This window comes from Glycine soja, chromosome 10 (assembly GCF_004193775.1).
Source record: "Glycine soja cultivar W05 chromosome 10, ASM419377v2, whole genome shotgun sequence".
NCBI lineage: Eukaryota > Viridiplantae > Streptophyta > Magnoliopsida > Fabales > Fabaceae > Glycine > Glycine soja.
Window position 1 is genome coordinate 3,143,448 of NC_041011.1, and position 12,729 is coordinate 3,156,176.

A 12,729-nucleotide genomic window follows, 5' to 3' on the forward strand; every position below is an offset into this window, starting at 1 on the left:
ATTTCGTAATTTGGCGGCTAGGCAACGTACGTGTACATATCTGTTGGAAAAGGTGGAAGTTCCATGCTTTCTAGCTTTGACATTCTTTGTTTGACATAGATGAGGAGTTTTGTCCCCTCGTTGCTTCCTCATTTGTCTTTACCTCATCAATCAAAGAATATGCTATGAAATGTTTCCGATTATATAATATTATATATATATATATATATATATATATATATATATATATATAATAAATAGGATATTATGATGTTTCCTACTATATTTCCTATAAATTAGGAATAAAACACAACACAATAATATATATATATATATATATATATATATATAATTAACTAAGTTTTTAGTTTCTAAATTTTTTTAAAATGTTAGATTTTGATACTTAAACAAATATTTGATGGATCAAAGTCCTTAAAATTTTCATATATCATTACTCTATACCAAAAATCTCATTAATTATATATATTTAAAAAAAATTATTTAGGTTGTATGATTCAGGATTTAGAATATCTATCATTAATAGTTGTAAATATGTGGAGGAATAGGTAATCAAGAAAGATATCAAAATTACATTAAGCGTATTGATCATGAAAACCAAGATTACGCTGCCAAGCGCTTTTAACTTGAGCTTGAAATCACAAATTACATGTTGTTCCTAAAGATTCAGTTGCTGTCATTCAAGAGGTCTACCATATTAGTCAAGGAGACCAATTTCCCATGAAACCCCAATAAGAGTTCAAAGGTTTTACGACTTGCTTTGCCAAATTGGAGTCTTGTTCCTTCCTTCTTCAAATAATGTTTGTGTTGGTGAATTGAATTACCAATAGAAGAGCAGCGTTTACTTACTCCAGGATGTCCCATGACGAATTGGTCTAAAAGCTAGTTACAGCTGCCTATGCTTCACAAAGTCAAGGTAAAGGACGCAATATGATACAAATCTAATGTTTTTCATGCAAGCAATTTCCACATATTGTTCGTCATTGCACTAAAAAAATTTACAACTACTATAAGCAAGTGATCACATTATTACTCAGTGTCCCACAAGATCAAAGCAGTGACTGGTGTTTTTTTTCTGCACTTCCCATATTACGTCCTGCCATTTCGGGGAGTGCAGAAAGCAATTGCCAGAAGTGACCAGTGCAAGTTTTCATAGCACTGCCCAACTTCCAACCATACGGTGGTGGTGATACTTTGAATCCATTAAAAAAAAGCCATTGTTATTCGCATCCTCTTATTTGCTAACTTCACCCCACCTTTAAAAAAAACCATTAAATTACCATTTTTCTTATTACATTATGATCAATTTCACTCACTAAAATTTATGAGAATATGAATATATTATTATCTTTAAATTATATTTTATTTTAAATGAATAATTACTAATATTTACAATTTAAATTGAAGTGTATTAATTAGTTATTGTTATTAAGAATATGTTGTTATCTTTACATTTAAGTTAAATCTTATTTTAAATCATAACAAATGTTTTGAATTTAAAATTATTTTTTTATTCATATAATAAACTAATTATATATAGAAATATATTTACTCAATTCATCTACAAACATTAAAATTCTAGTTATATCTAACTCCAATTCAGAAACAGTTAGTTAAACACGGACTCGCTTTTGTTTTTAGTCGTATCATTAAAGAATCTAGTTTCCAAGCCAGAAGGTCAGAAGAGTTCATCACTGCTGCAGTTCCTTAATTAATTAAACTATTCTATTTGTGAACAAACTTTTGTTTTTAAGCAGAAAATATAGACAAACCTGATTTAAATAACAAGTTAGACTAAGTTTAAAAGTTAAAACTTTAAGAAAGTCTTCGTGGTCGTATAATTGTGAACGGGACGTTTCACACTTTCACGTTATTTTTATTTCTTCTACAGACTACAGGTCGCTTTCCTAATCATAAATATGAGAAAACGTAACACTTCTAGGGAAGAAAACTAACAAAAGAATAAATGACATAGCACAATGAGGCTCATTTTTGTCCTCATCAATTTTTTTAAAGAAAAATAAAAGTATATACTTTCAGTATTTTTTTTTCTCATTCATCATAGGTCTTAAATTTAACACTTTATTTAAGAAGAAGTAAAAAAATACTACTATTTGGACCAATACAGGTAACAGTTGGATTAAATTAAAGTTATTGAAATCATATTATAAATTCATGTAGAACATTAAAAATAAAAAGTATTTATTAAGAAAAAGAATTGGTGCTAAAGCTAAAACACAACTACTGTTGTTGGTCCATATTTTTATGCTATTTTATGGAATCAACAATTTTATCTATTTTAAATTATTTATGCTTATTATTTAGTGTAATTACAATTAATTCCAGCTTTAGTACGTAAATATTTTTTTAAAAAAAATATATGTTATCATGAACCGACATAAAACATAAATAAACATTGAATGAACAAGTGAGTAGGAAGTTGTCGGGAGACTTTACCGGCAGGTGGCAGCATCCGAAAGCGACAAAAACTTGCACTTCCTAGGTGCGGCGTTCGGCGGAAAGACAAACAAAAAAATTAGTCAATACTTCTGAAATTCAACTAACCGCGTGATAATGCAGAGAGGCACACGAGTGTATCAGACAAATAAATAACATCATGATTATCGCATGTAAAGAAGTTGGAGCTATAATTAAATAGTTGTAATTTTTTCACTTCCTAATTTTTCTTTCTTCCTTCCTTATCTCTTTAATAATTCTAAAGGAATATAACAAATGCCAACCCTTATAATAAATGAGTAAATGTCAACATTTGTTAATGAAATTGCTAAATTTTAATTAAATAATATTTAATTAATCATTTAGCTCCTACATTTTACCAGTATGTTTTAGTCATTAAATACTATGTTTTGATTTTTATGAGTATTTTATTTTATATTTATAGCCCATTATTTTAATTATGTTACAAATGTATCTCGAGTTTGAACCTTTTGAGATATATATATCATCTTAACAGTTGGCAAGTTATATCTTGTTAGGAGTGAGGACTCATTTCATGTAGTCACGTGTCCATAACGAAATCTTCCGTTAGATTACTTTTATAAAAGCCCTTCACTTTGAAGGATTAAACTAATTTCAACTTCATTCTAGATTTAAACTAGATTTGGACCACTAGAAATCCCAGAATCCTCTCTCTCTCTTGCTCACCTCTATATCCAACGTGATCGAAGCTAGGCTTGCTCCGCCGTGTCGGAAGCCTATTGCCACCGCCCTTATCTAACAAATTTTGTGATAGTTTTTACATGGTTACAAAGCGAATAATATAGACTAAAATATAAAGAAAAAAATTGCATGTGTAAAGATTAAACATAAACTAACTCAGTAGGTGTTTGTAACATATTTTAGAACGTGGATCTGTCTTACATATGTTTAGTCTTTAGTATGTCCAAAAGTTAAAATACGTAGAAGCCAACTAATTAATATATATTATTTCAGGCATAAGTAATTTTTTACGCTCACATCATTTTCAAACACACATTAAGTATATGAACTAAAATGTAACGGTGAAATGAAGGGTAGGAATAAAAAGATTATTAAATAAAAAAACAAAATTGAACAAGATATTGCACCAAAGTTTTATCCTAATTAAAGAAATTTTGACGTTTACTAATAAGCATGTGGTTAAGAGTCAAAATAACTCAGCTAAAGCCTAACACTCTAACCCAAATGGCATTTGAAAAACAAGGTCCGGTGTTGGCTCCATCATTAACAAATGTTCCCTTGGAACCCTACACATGTTCCTCCCATGTCACTCATTCACATTTGTTACAAGACACTTAGTTCCCTCTCTTTCTGTCTCTTATTCTCAATCATGTCCTTTCACCTCCTTTAATCTCACTCCCACCCTCCTCAAATAAATCCCCAGATTTTTTCACCATTTCCCAGTGTGCCCGTGTGCCTAAAAAACTTAATCACTTCTTTCAGCTTCACACACTAATAAGTGATAATAATAATAACACGATTCCATTATTCTAAAGCACAGGTACACACGCTATGGCTTCTGCAACTGGCTCTGGTTCTTCTTCTGGCTTCGGATCTCCCTGTGGGGCATGCAAGTTTCTGCGAAGAAAGTGTGTCACTGATTGCATCTTTGCACCTTACTTTTGCTCAGAACAAGGAGCTGCTAAATTCGCTGCCATTCATAAGGTGTTCGGTGCTAGCAACGTTTCCAAGCTGCTCTTGCGTATACCAGCTCACGGTCGTTTTGAGGCAATACTCACAATTGCTTATGAAGCTCAAGCTCGCCTTAGAGACCCTGTTTATGGTTGTGTCTCCCATATTTTCGCCTTGCAACAACAGGTAGGAACGGTTATAAATTAAGACTTCTGAAGGTTTAAATTAATCACTGGTTCTGTGAACTGTTTGTGAATTTTTAATTAGGTATTTAAACTAAAACAAATTATAATTGGGTCTTTAAGAGATTAAAATCGCTACAAAATATCCTTTTCCCTGTCATCGTATTATTTTCTTGTATAAGCAGTCATTATTAATTGATCGTGGATTCTCTTCTCTTACACGATTAGTTTTTGTCATTTGGTTTTGATGTAGGTAGCATGCTTGCAGGCACAAGTAATGCAAATGAAGGCACAGCTAGACCAGAACCACATGGAGCCCAGGAACTTTGAGAATCATTGGTCAGAGAATGTTGCACAATCATTCAATCCATTTTGTCCCACTTCCATGAATAACCTCATATCTCCTCAGAGCTCACTCGATTCATTGGGTTATAGCAGCATCAATGATGGAATGAGCATGCTAGATGTACAAAGCAGCAGAGAGGAATATTTCGCACTGCAAGCCTGTAATTCTAAGAAAAGATCATATAACAATGACTTGGGTGAGCTGCAAGAATTGGCACTTAGGATGATAAGGAACTGTGACTAGGCTAGCTATAATTAAAGCTAATTAATCCTTAATTAATTGTCTTTGTTTAATTTCTTGAAGGATATTAATATTCCTTTGATGTTGAAGGGCGATAGCCTTTTGCTAGTGTTGTATATACTGATGAGAGTGTCAAGGAGAAACGTGCTTGCCATAAATGATAAGCCTAAACCAACATTAGGATTTTGGCTTTTCTGTTTTTGGATTCAATCCAAAAGAAATCAAAATTTTTAAGACTGGCAAACTCTTTTTCTCTCTAGCACTCTGACGAGTTATATTGTGTTTACTTAAACTAGCGTAGTAATTAACTTCCAGTGTTTAAATAATGTAGTTTTATTTGAAATAGAACAAATAATTACACATCCCTTGAACTAAAATAGGAAGCCTATAAAATAGGGATTGTCTTGAATTGTTCTACATTTTTTCCCAATATTCTGCATTATTTTTCCTTTGAAGTTCAATAATGATTACCTTTGAATTATGTGGCCTTCCTGTCCTCCTCCGTTCTCTTTTTCTTTAAAAAAAAAAATAGAACAATCCTACTCTATTAAATTTTATAAGCAACAAAATTCTTTTGTCAAGTATTTAATATAATTATGTAATTAAAATTCAAACTCAAATCCATGAGTTAATCATATCTAGAACAATTTAACACCAGCTGATCTATGTGTTTGATAATCCTGCCCCGTCTTTCTAAATAGAATTTTTTTAAAAAAATCTTAAGAGAAACATTCTATGTATAATTTTATTAAGATTCATTTCTCTTATTACTTCCATTTCTAAATAAGAATTTTTTTTTAAACTGTCTGTGAATTAGTTAAAAAATATATATTTAAAATTGAGATAGTAATAAATAAACACAAATTGGTCTCTTCTCTGCCCTTCTATGCTAGTATAAGCAGTATGGTATTCACATTAGTTGTGAGCTATTTGTAAGAAGAAAAATTGTGAGCAAAAATTTTTGGACACTACTTTTGTTTTTTTAGCAAAGAAACGAAAAAGCAACTAAGGGGACCAAAAGAGATCATGCACGAGCCTTAATCATAGCTTATGAGTCCACGTGTCTATAAAACTTTTGTACAGGTTTATGTTGCTAAAAGTTGGAAATCAACAGTAACTTAAGTCAAAAGTTATCAAGTCGCTAGCTATGTTTCGATCCAAATGCAATGTTTCCTTCATTCCCTGGCTGTATTGATGAGACTTCTTTTTAAGATTTTATTTTCGGAAAAAGAATGAGACAAATATAAATATACATTTTTTTTCTATTTCCTTTTTCACTAGTGTTTTCTTTTATTTCTCTTATTCTTTCTAATCACATTTCTTATTACTATTAGGTCTGTCACTTTAATTTCTTTTCTTTTCTTTCTTTTTTTTCATTTTTCTCTTTCTTTCAAACCCATACATTCATTTTGTGGTAGAAGTTTATCATTGTTCTTGTCCCATAAAGGACTAATGGTTAAAAGCAAGCATAACCTAGGGTCAGTTATTGGACCCCACTTTCTCGTTTTGTAAATTTTAACGAATAGGTTTACCTAACATTAGTGTGTTTTTCTAATAGTACCTAAACACTGATGATTTTGTATACATATGAGTAGACACAGTATTTCCTGGATTCTATAATAACATGAAATCTGGAGACACCTATACATAGAAGACACCTGTACACAGAAATTACAATTAAATTCAACGTCGTTTACACAGCTACAGTTAATTATTGGTGTTGAGTCATGAGTTTTTTTTTTTTTCAAACTAACTTTCTCTTCTTCACACTATGAAAGTTAATACTACATGAAAATTAAAAAATTTCAACGTTTGATATTGCTTCTTCTCATTACAGGGGAAAAAATAATACAAGTAGAATCATGGAAGCTCGATCGAGGATAATTAATTTATTCTTTTATAGTAAGAATTCGATCCCTGGAACATAATAGGGACTGGTATCGATAACTTGGGGCATACACAGACCCATATTCTCTCATCACTATCAACTGAGCTATGCAGAGGGGTATTCAAACAGAACACGACGGAGCTTGCGGCAGACATCGGAGGTCACGGCGGTTTCACTATTTGTACCGATGTCCTCATTTGTTATAGCTTTGATTCATACGTGGCTGGTGTTTGTAACATGCTTAGGAATTTGTTAGCTGCTTGAAGTTTACCCTGCTTGTTTCACTTTTTTTATATATATGATTACAATTGTTTGCATGGATTTTACAAAAAATTAGGGTGTATGCAAAATAGCAATGTAAATTGGTAATGCGTTTGGGTCTCATTGTACTTTGTGTTGTTCATTTTTGCATTGATTTACACTTGTCCGGCCATATTTTTCAAAGCATTGTTTTTACTATTTTGTACGCAAATACAGCCCTTTAATTGACTGAATAAATTTGTTGGGGTTGGGTGATGTCACTTGTCACTACTACGGTGATTGTCCGGGTAGGAAAATAAACAAAAGAAAAAGTAATGAAGCAAAAGGGAAATAGAAATTTACAAACAAAAGAAAATTCAAACAAATTCAAACTACTGGGCCCATGTTGGCCCAGTGTAGTAAGAAAAAAGTAATGAAGCAAAAGGGAATATAAAGGCATTTTTTATATCCACTCCTCATTTTTTTCTAATTACACTCCCCTTACTATTATAAATATTCACTATACCCATAATATCCTTATATCATCATTCCAGAAAAGTGCATTCCAAAATTAATGTTTAAAATTTTGTATTTCAGAAAGTATTTTTTGAAACACAAATCTAAATGTCCTTCAGAAATACACTTCATGGAACACATAATTATTGGTTTTAGAAAATACATTTCCAGTATACAATTTTAATTTTGTATTCTAGAAGTCAAAAAAGATAGAAAGTACTTTCTAAAATTTAATGAAAAAATGTTACATTTGTTCCAAAATCCAAAAATATGATAATTTCAATAAAGTGGGAGACAAAGAAAGCATTCTAATGTGTCTATACTCACCACTTGAACCTCTAACCAAATTACACAACATGTGCAAACCATGTATGGAGATTCAAAGCTTGTAAATACTTTTCCTAATTTGTAGTAAGAGGATAAACCTACCAAATCAATAAAACCAAGAAAGGGAGGAAAAAATGAATGTTTTATTGTCATGGAAGTAAAAAATGGAGTGAGAGAAAGGAATGATTCTAATGAAAGAGAGGGAGAATGTTTTGTTGTCATACAAAGAGTGCATTGTTGGGGGGAGTGTGCGATCATGTGAGGGAAAGAAGAGAGTTTGAGATAAGAAGGTTATTTAAGTCATTTGGGTTTAAAAAAGAATAAGGGGAGTGTACTTAGAAACTAAGGGAGTTAGATATAACAAATGTCAATATAAATTAAGCTCTTTTTTTCTTCTTATCTAAGGCCTAATTGAATTTTTAAACAAGCTGTGGACTTGTGTTGGTCCAATTCCAGTGAAACAACAAAAACGAAAGACAACAAAGTTATTGGGTCAATATTGGCCCAATTTAACTTGATTATTAAATATACATCTCTTTACTTTCTTTTTTTGTTTTCAAATGTAAAATAAAATAAATTGGAAGAATTGGGTGTTCAGTGTTCACTGTCATGATCAAATAATAAAAGAGTACTTGTAATGATAAATAAATATAAACAGAAATTTTAGCTTATAGAACTGATTCATCCTTGTATATACAGTGTGCAATTTAATTATCATATGTAACCCAACTTCTAGATGTACTTTAACTTAAATCATGAAATTGTTTTATGATTTCCCTGAAGCTATTAAAATATTATTGGTGAAATCCATAATATTTTGATCTGTAAAAACTAATTAACTAAACATGCATCATATATATAACTAATTTTAAGAACGTGAAAATTACAAATTTGGATCATACAAATATTGAAACAACATTAAGATCTGCTCAAGTTCTTGAAACAAAATTATCAAAATCCTTATGTTGTAGCAAAAAATTACTGAAATGGGGTCCTCAATTTAACTCATCAACCTTAAGAGTTTGGAGACAATGATCAGCCACATCCTTTTTGCACACCCATTGATCTTTCAAGTTATACAACTTGACTCATTCACCTGAAATAGTAAACTAGCCCAGACCATACAGGATCTATGAATTGGGCTTAAACCATATGTGAACCTCTTGCCCAACACCAGGAGGGCTGTACTTACCAAGTTACTTCCTCTACTCTTTTTGGAATGTTTTATTGATCTTTCGGATTGGTCATTCTAGAAATAAAAAAACTACATTCCAAAAAGTAATTTTTTATTCCGAATTAGTCATTCTTGAAGGTAAAAAAAGTGTGCAGGAAGCAATAGTCCAGTAGGAGATCAACAAGATCCATACTTTCCATAAATTTGATAAGTTAATTCTTTGCTTTCTACATAATTAAACCCAAACATTCCTCCCCTTTCTTTTGTTCACAATTATATATGACTTTATTACACGGTTATTTTTCGTTTTATAAAAAAGATTCAGACGTTTTTTTTCAGTCATATATTCATTTGAATCAATACAAGAGATATACGGTGAGTTAAATGATTAAGAAGAAAAAAGTTCCAAATTCGATTCCTCTATTAATAAAAAGCTAACATTATTTTCTGATAAAAAAAAATTTCATTTAAAGCAATGCACTTATTTTAGAAAATTATTCAAAACTTTTACTTACCATTTTACAAGATATATAATATTATTCACATTTTTACCTAGCATTAGTTTAATGTTCTTGTCAACCGTTTTTCACAAAATCTGAAATAAGCCTTCCAATTAATAGTAAAAGTATTTGTATTTGCATTACTATAAACCATTTTAAAAGGCATTTGAATTAATTAGTATTGGGGGAAGATAACAACTTTTAAATTATAATAAAACAACAAATTAAAAGAGTACGGACCACCATTGAGTAGAAGCTGAAACCAATGAAAAGTGAATCCCAATATATTTGATAATCATGGAGAGAGACAGACTCAAGTTTCTTGGTGAAAAAACAAACATTTTTCTATATATTCCTCTCAAACATGCGATGCACTAATCCACTAGCACAAAAGAAAATAAAACCAATGCAAGCGAGATAAATTAAATTGCACATCCCGAGAGGCTGAGACTATACTATAACTGGAGCAAGCCTTGTGATTAAGCAAGTGAATAAATTAAATTCCATGATTATAATACTATATATTAAACCATTTTCATTTTTTTTTCTGCCAAAAAACAACAACTTTTAAACGATTTCAAATAGTCATTATTCATGCAAATCATGCCATTATATATCAGCATGTTCAAGTATTCATTATTCAGCTTGCTTCTTGTCTCTGTGTGATTGCTGTTCGGGAGCTGGCTGGCGTTTATTCAAAACTTAGGATATACGTAGTGGAGACTTAATTAAATTACACTCAAAATCAAACCATTAAATACACACACGGATAGTCAGATACATGCATGGGTTAGGAAGGACAGATACAATGATGCTTGACAATATCAAACTATTTGTGCATCAACTTTAGATACTATATAAAATTTCATATACTAATTAACGATTAGACTTGTCTTGTTGGTAAAGATTTTGTTTAACGAAAAAAGAAACTAGCTAGATATGTTCCTATGGATATTATAATTTTATGCAAACAATATGTTATATTATACTAATGGATAATTATGTTAATATATGAAATTAATATATGGGATTTAGTATAATACTTTTCAGATCGATAAGATTCAAATATTTATTCTTACTAATAAATAATTATATTGATATATGAAATTTAGTATAATATTTATGAGATTGATAAAATTTAAATATTTATTCTTAGAATATATTGATTTGATCTCATAAGTTAAACCGCCTAAATATGTTGTTACCAAAAAGTAAAACTTTTAATTTACTTTCTTAATCTTAAAAGTATTGTTACCAAAAGCAAAACTCTTAATTTACTTTCTTAATCTTAAAAGTATATATATAATTATATAATTTATATACTATTAGTGGATCATATTATTAATTTAATATGTATTTTTCATATATAAACCCATAATAGCTGTATATTAATAACTGAATTTTGCCAAACAATTTATATAGCAGGAACAAAAAAAAAAGACTAATTAATTATCAGTTAGTATATAATTTTTTTTACTAATATATATTCGTCAACTATATATGCACTTTTGTTTAGGTCTTCAAAATTTAGTGAAAGAAATATAAGAAGTAATCCAAACTTCTTTACGTTTTAAAGAATTATATTATTCCTTACGATGAAGCAGAATACATTCGTTCAAGTTTGTTGTACCATACACTCAACAAAAATGAATTAAACGCCATTCACCTTTGTTTTTATATATCAAATCCAAAAACATACTTTTGTTAGATCAACATATAGTTTTATCTTCGAGGCTAAATGAATCCTGGAACATATTACTCTAATATATACCCAGGTTAGGCAGGATGCAAGTCCGTCCTAGAATAATTTTAGCGATTAAAATCATGATGTATTTTAAATTAAATGAATAATAAATATAATCTTGTTTACACATTTTAAAAACAAGTTTATTTTAAAAGGAGGATCTAGTTAATTCAAAAAATAACTTTATTTTAAAGCAAGCTTATCCCAAGAATATACCTTAAACGTTAATGATGTGTTTGAGTCCAGAGTAGCCATAGGGCTGTTCTTTCTTAATTTTACAATACATATGTTATGAACTGCCCCACATCTAGACTTGAAAGCTGGATAGAAACTATATTAATAATTTTTTTTATATGTAAGGATTGAAAACAAATACCAAGATATTTACTAGATCAATTCATGTATTCTATTCAATCAACCGAGCTAAATTCCCTCAGTATATTATATGTAAACACACATTCATAAATATGTACATTAGACAAGCAAGAGACATTGAAAAAGCAAAATCTCATGAATCTGCAGTGTATAGAACCGAAGTCTGCTTTTCCATACCAAATAGAGCTAAAAAAAGTAATATATATCTTCAGTATCGTATCATATCTATAATTAAAACCAAGGAACTATGGCAGACAGATTTATACTTTTTACATGCAGAATGAATATACAGCAGATATATTTAACCTTATGTTTATTTCACATGCTTATCATCCTGTAACAGTGAACAAAAGGTGCAGTGGGGGAAATAAGCAAATGCAGTGTATGTTATCATGAGTAACCGTGGTAGCTTAATGCCCAGAAAACTCATTCAGGTAATTAATATGGGGGTTTTCTAACTTATCTAAGTAAAAATAGGATTAGACAATCCTGTAGTAGATTATTAGTGAAGATGATTGGTACAATCTTTATTATACCAATTTATCATAGGATTTTTTAACTTCATTTTTATTTGGGGTAAGTTAGACAACCTCCTTTATAAATATTACATATTTTAGTTGTGCCACTTAGTCTGAACCACATATCCTCTGTATGTGCTTTAATTTGTCGAGCTCCAAGGGATTTATTGCAGAAGAATATGCTTATAATTGATAGAGTGATCCCTGCTCGGTTTCTGAACTTAATTAATCTGCTACTACTTTGGAATGTTTGAAGTACAATCAGTTACTTTGGTATTCTCATTCACTTACAGTGTGTTTGGTTTAGCCCAATTGAACTTTCCGAGACACGTTGAAAGTGAATCCACCTTAAATGTTAGATTTACATTCAACATGGTTAAATGAGAATACAAACACACACACTAGGGTTTTCAAATAAATAGGAGTTGACTTTAAATGAAGGGATTAGTTTCTCACAAAGTGACGAAGAAGATTGTCTGGCAAGGAGAGGATATATGTGGAGAAGAAAAATACCGACACACCCTTAATAATGTTCTAAAATATTCCACACC

The 12,729-nt window shown here is 30.4% G+C and overlaps 1 protein-coding gene across 2 annotated transcripts; it reads left to right on the forward strand.

Moving 5' to 3' along the window:
* Positions 1-3,632: 3,632 nt before the first annotated feature.
* Positions 3,633-5,295, forward strand: LOC114371014 (LOB domain-containing protein 16-like). Of its 2 annotated transcripts, none has more exons than XM_028328416.1 (2): positions 3,633-4,314; positions 4,579-5,295. In XM_028328416.1, exons 1-2 carry the CDS (start codon positions 4,009-4,011, stop codon positions 4,897-4,899), a joined length of 627 nt encoding a protein of 208 aa, XP_028184217.1. In that variant the 5' UTR covers positions 3,633-4,008; the 3' UTR covers positions 4,900-5,295. The 2 variants fall into 2 exon arrangements, with proteins under 2 accessions (XP_028184217.1, XP_028184216.1); XM_028328415.1 differs by having other exon boundaries at positions 4,564-5,292.
* The last annotated feature ends 7,434 nt before the right edge of the window (positions 5,296-12,729 follow it).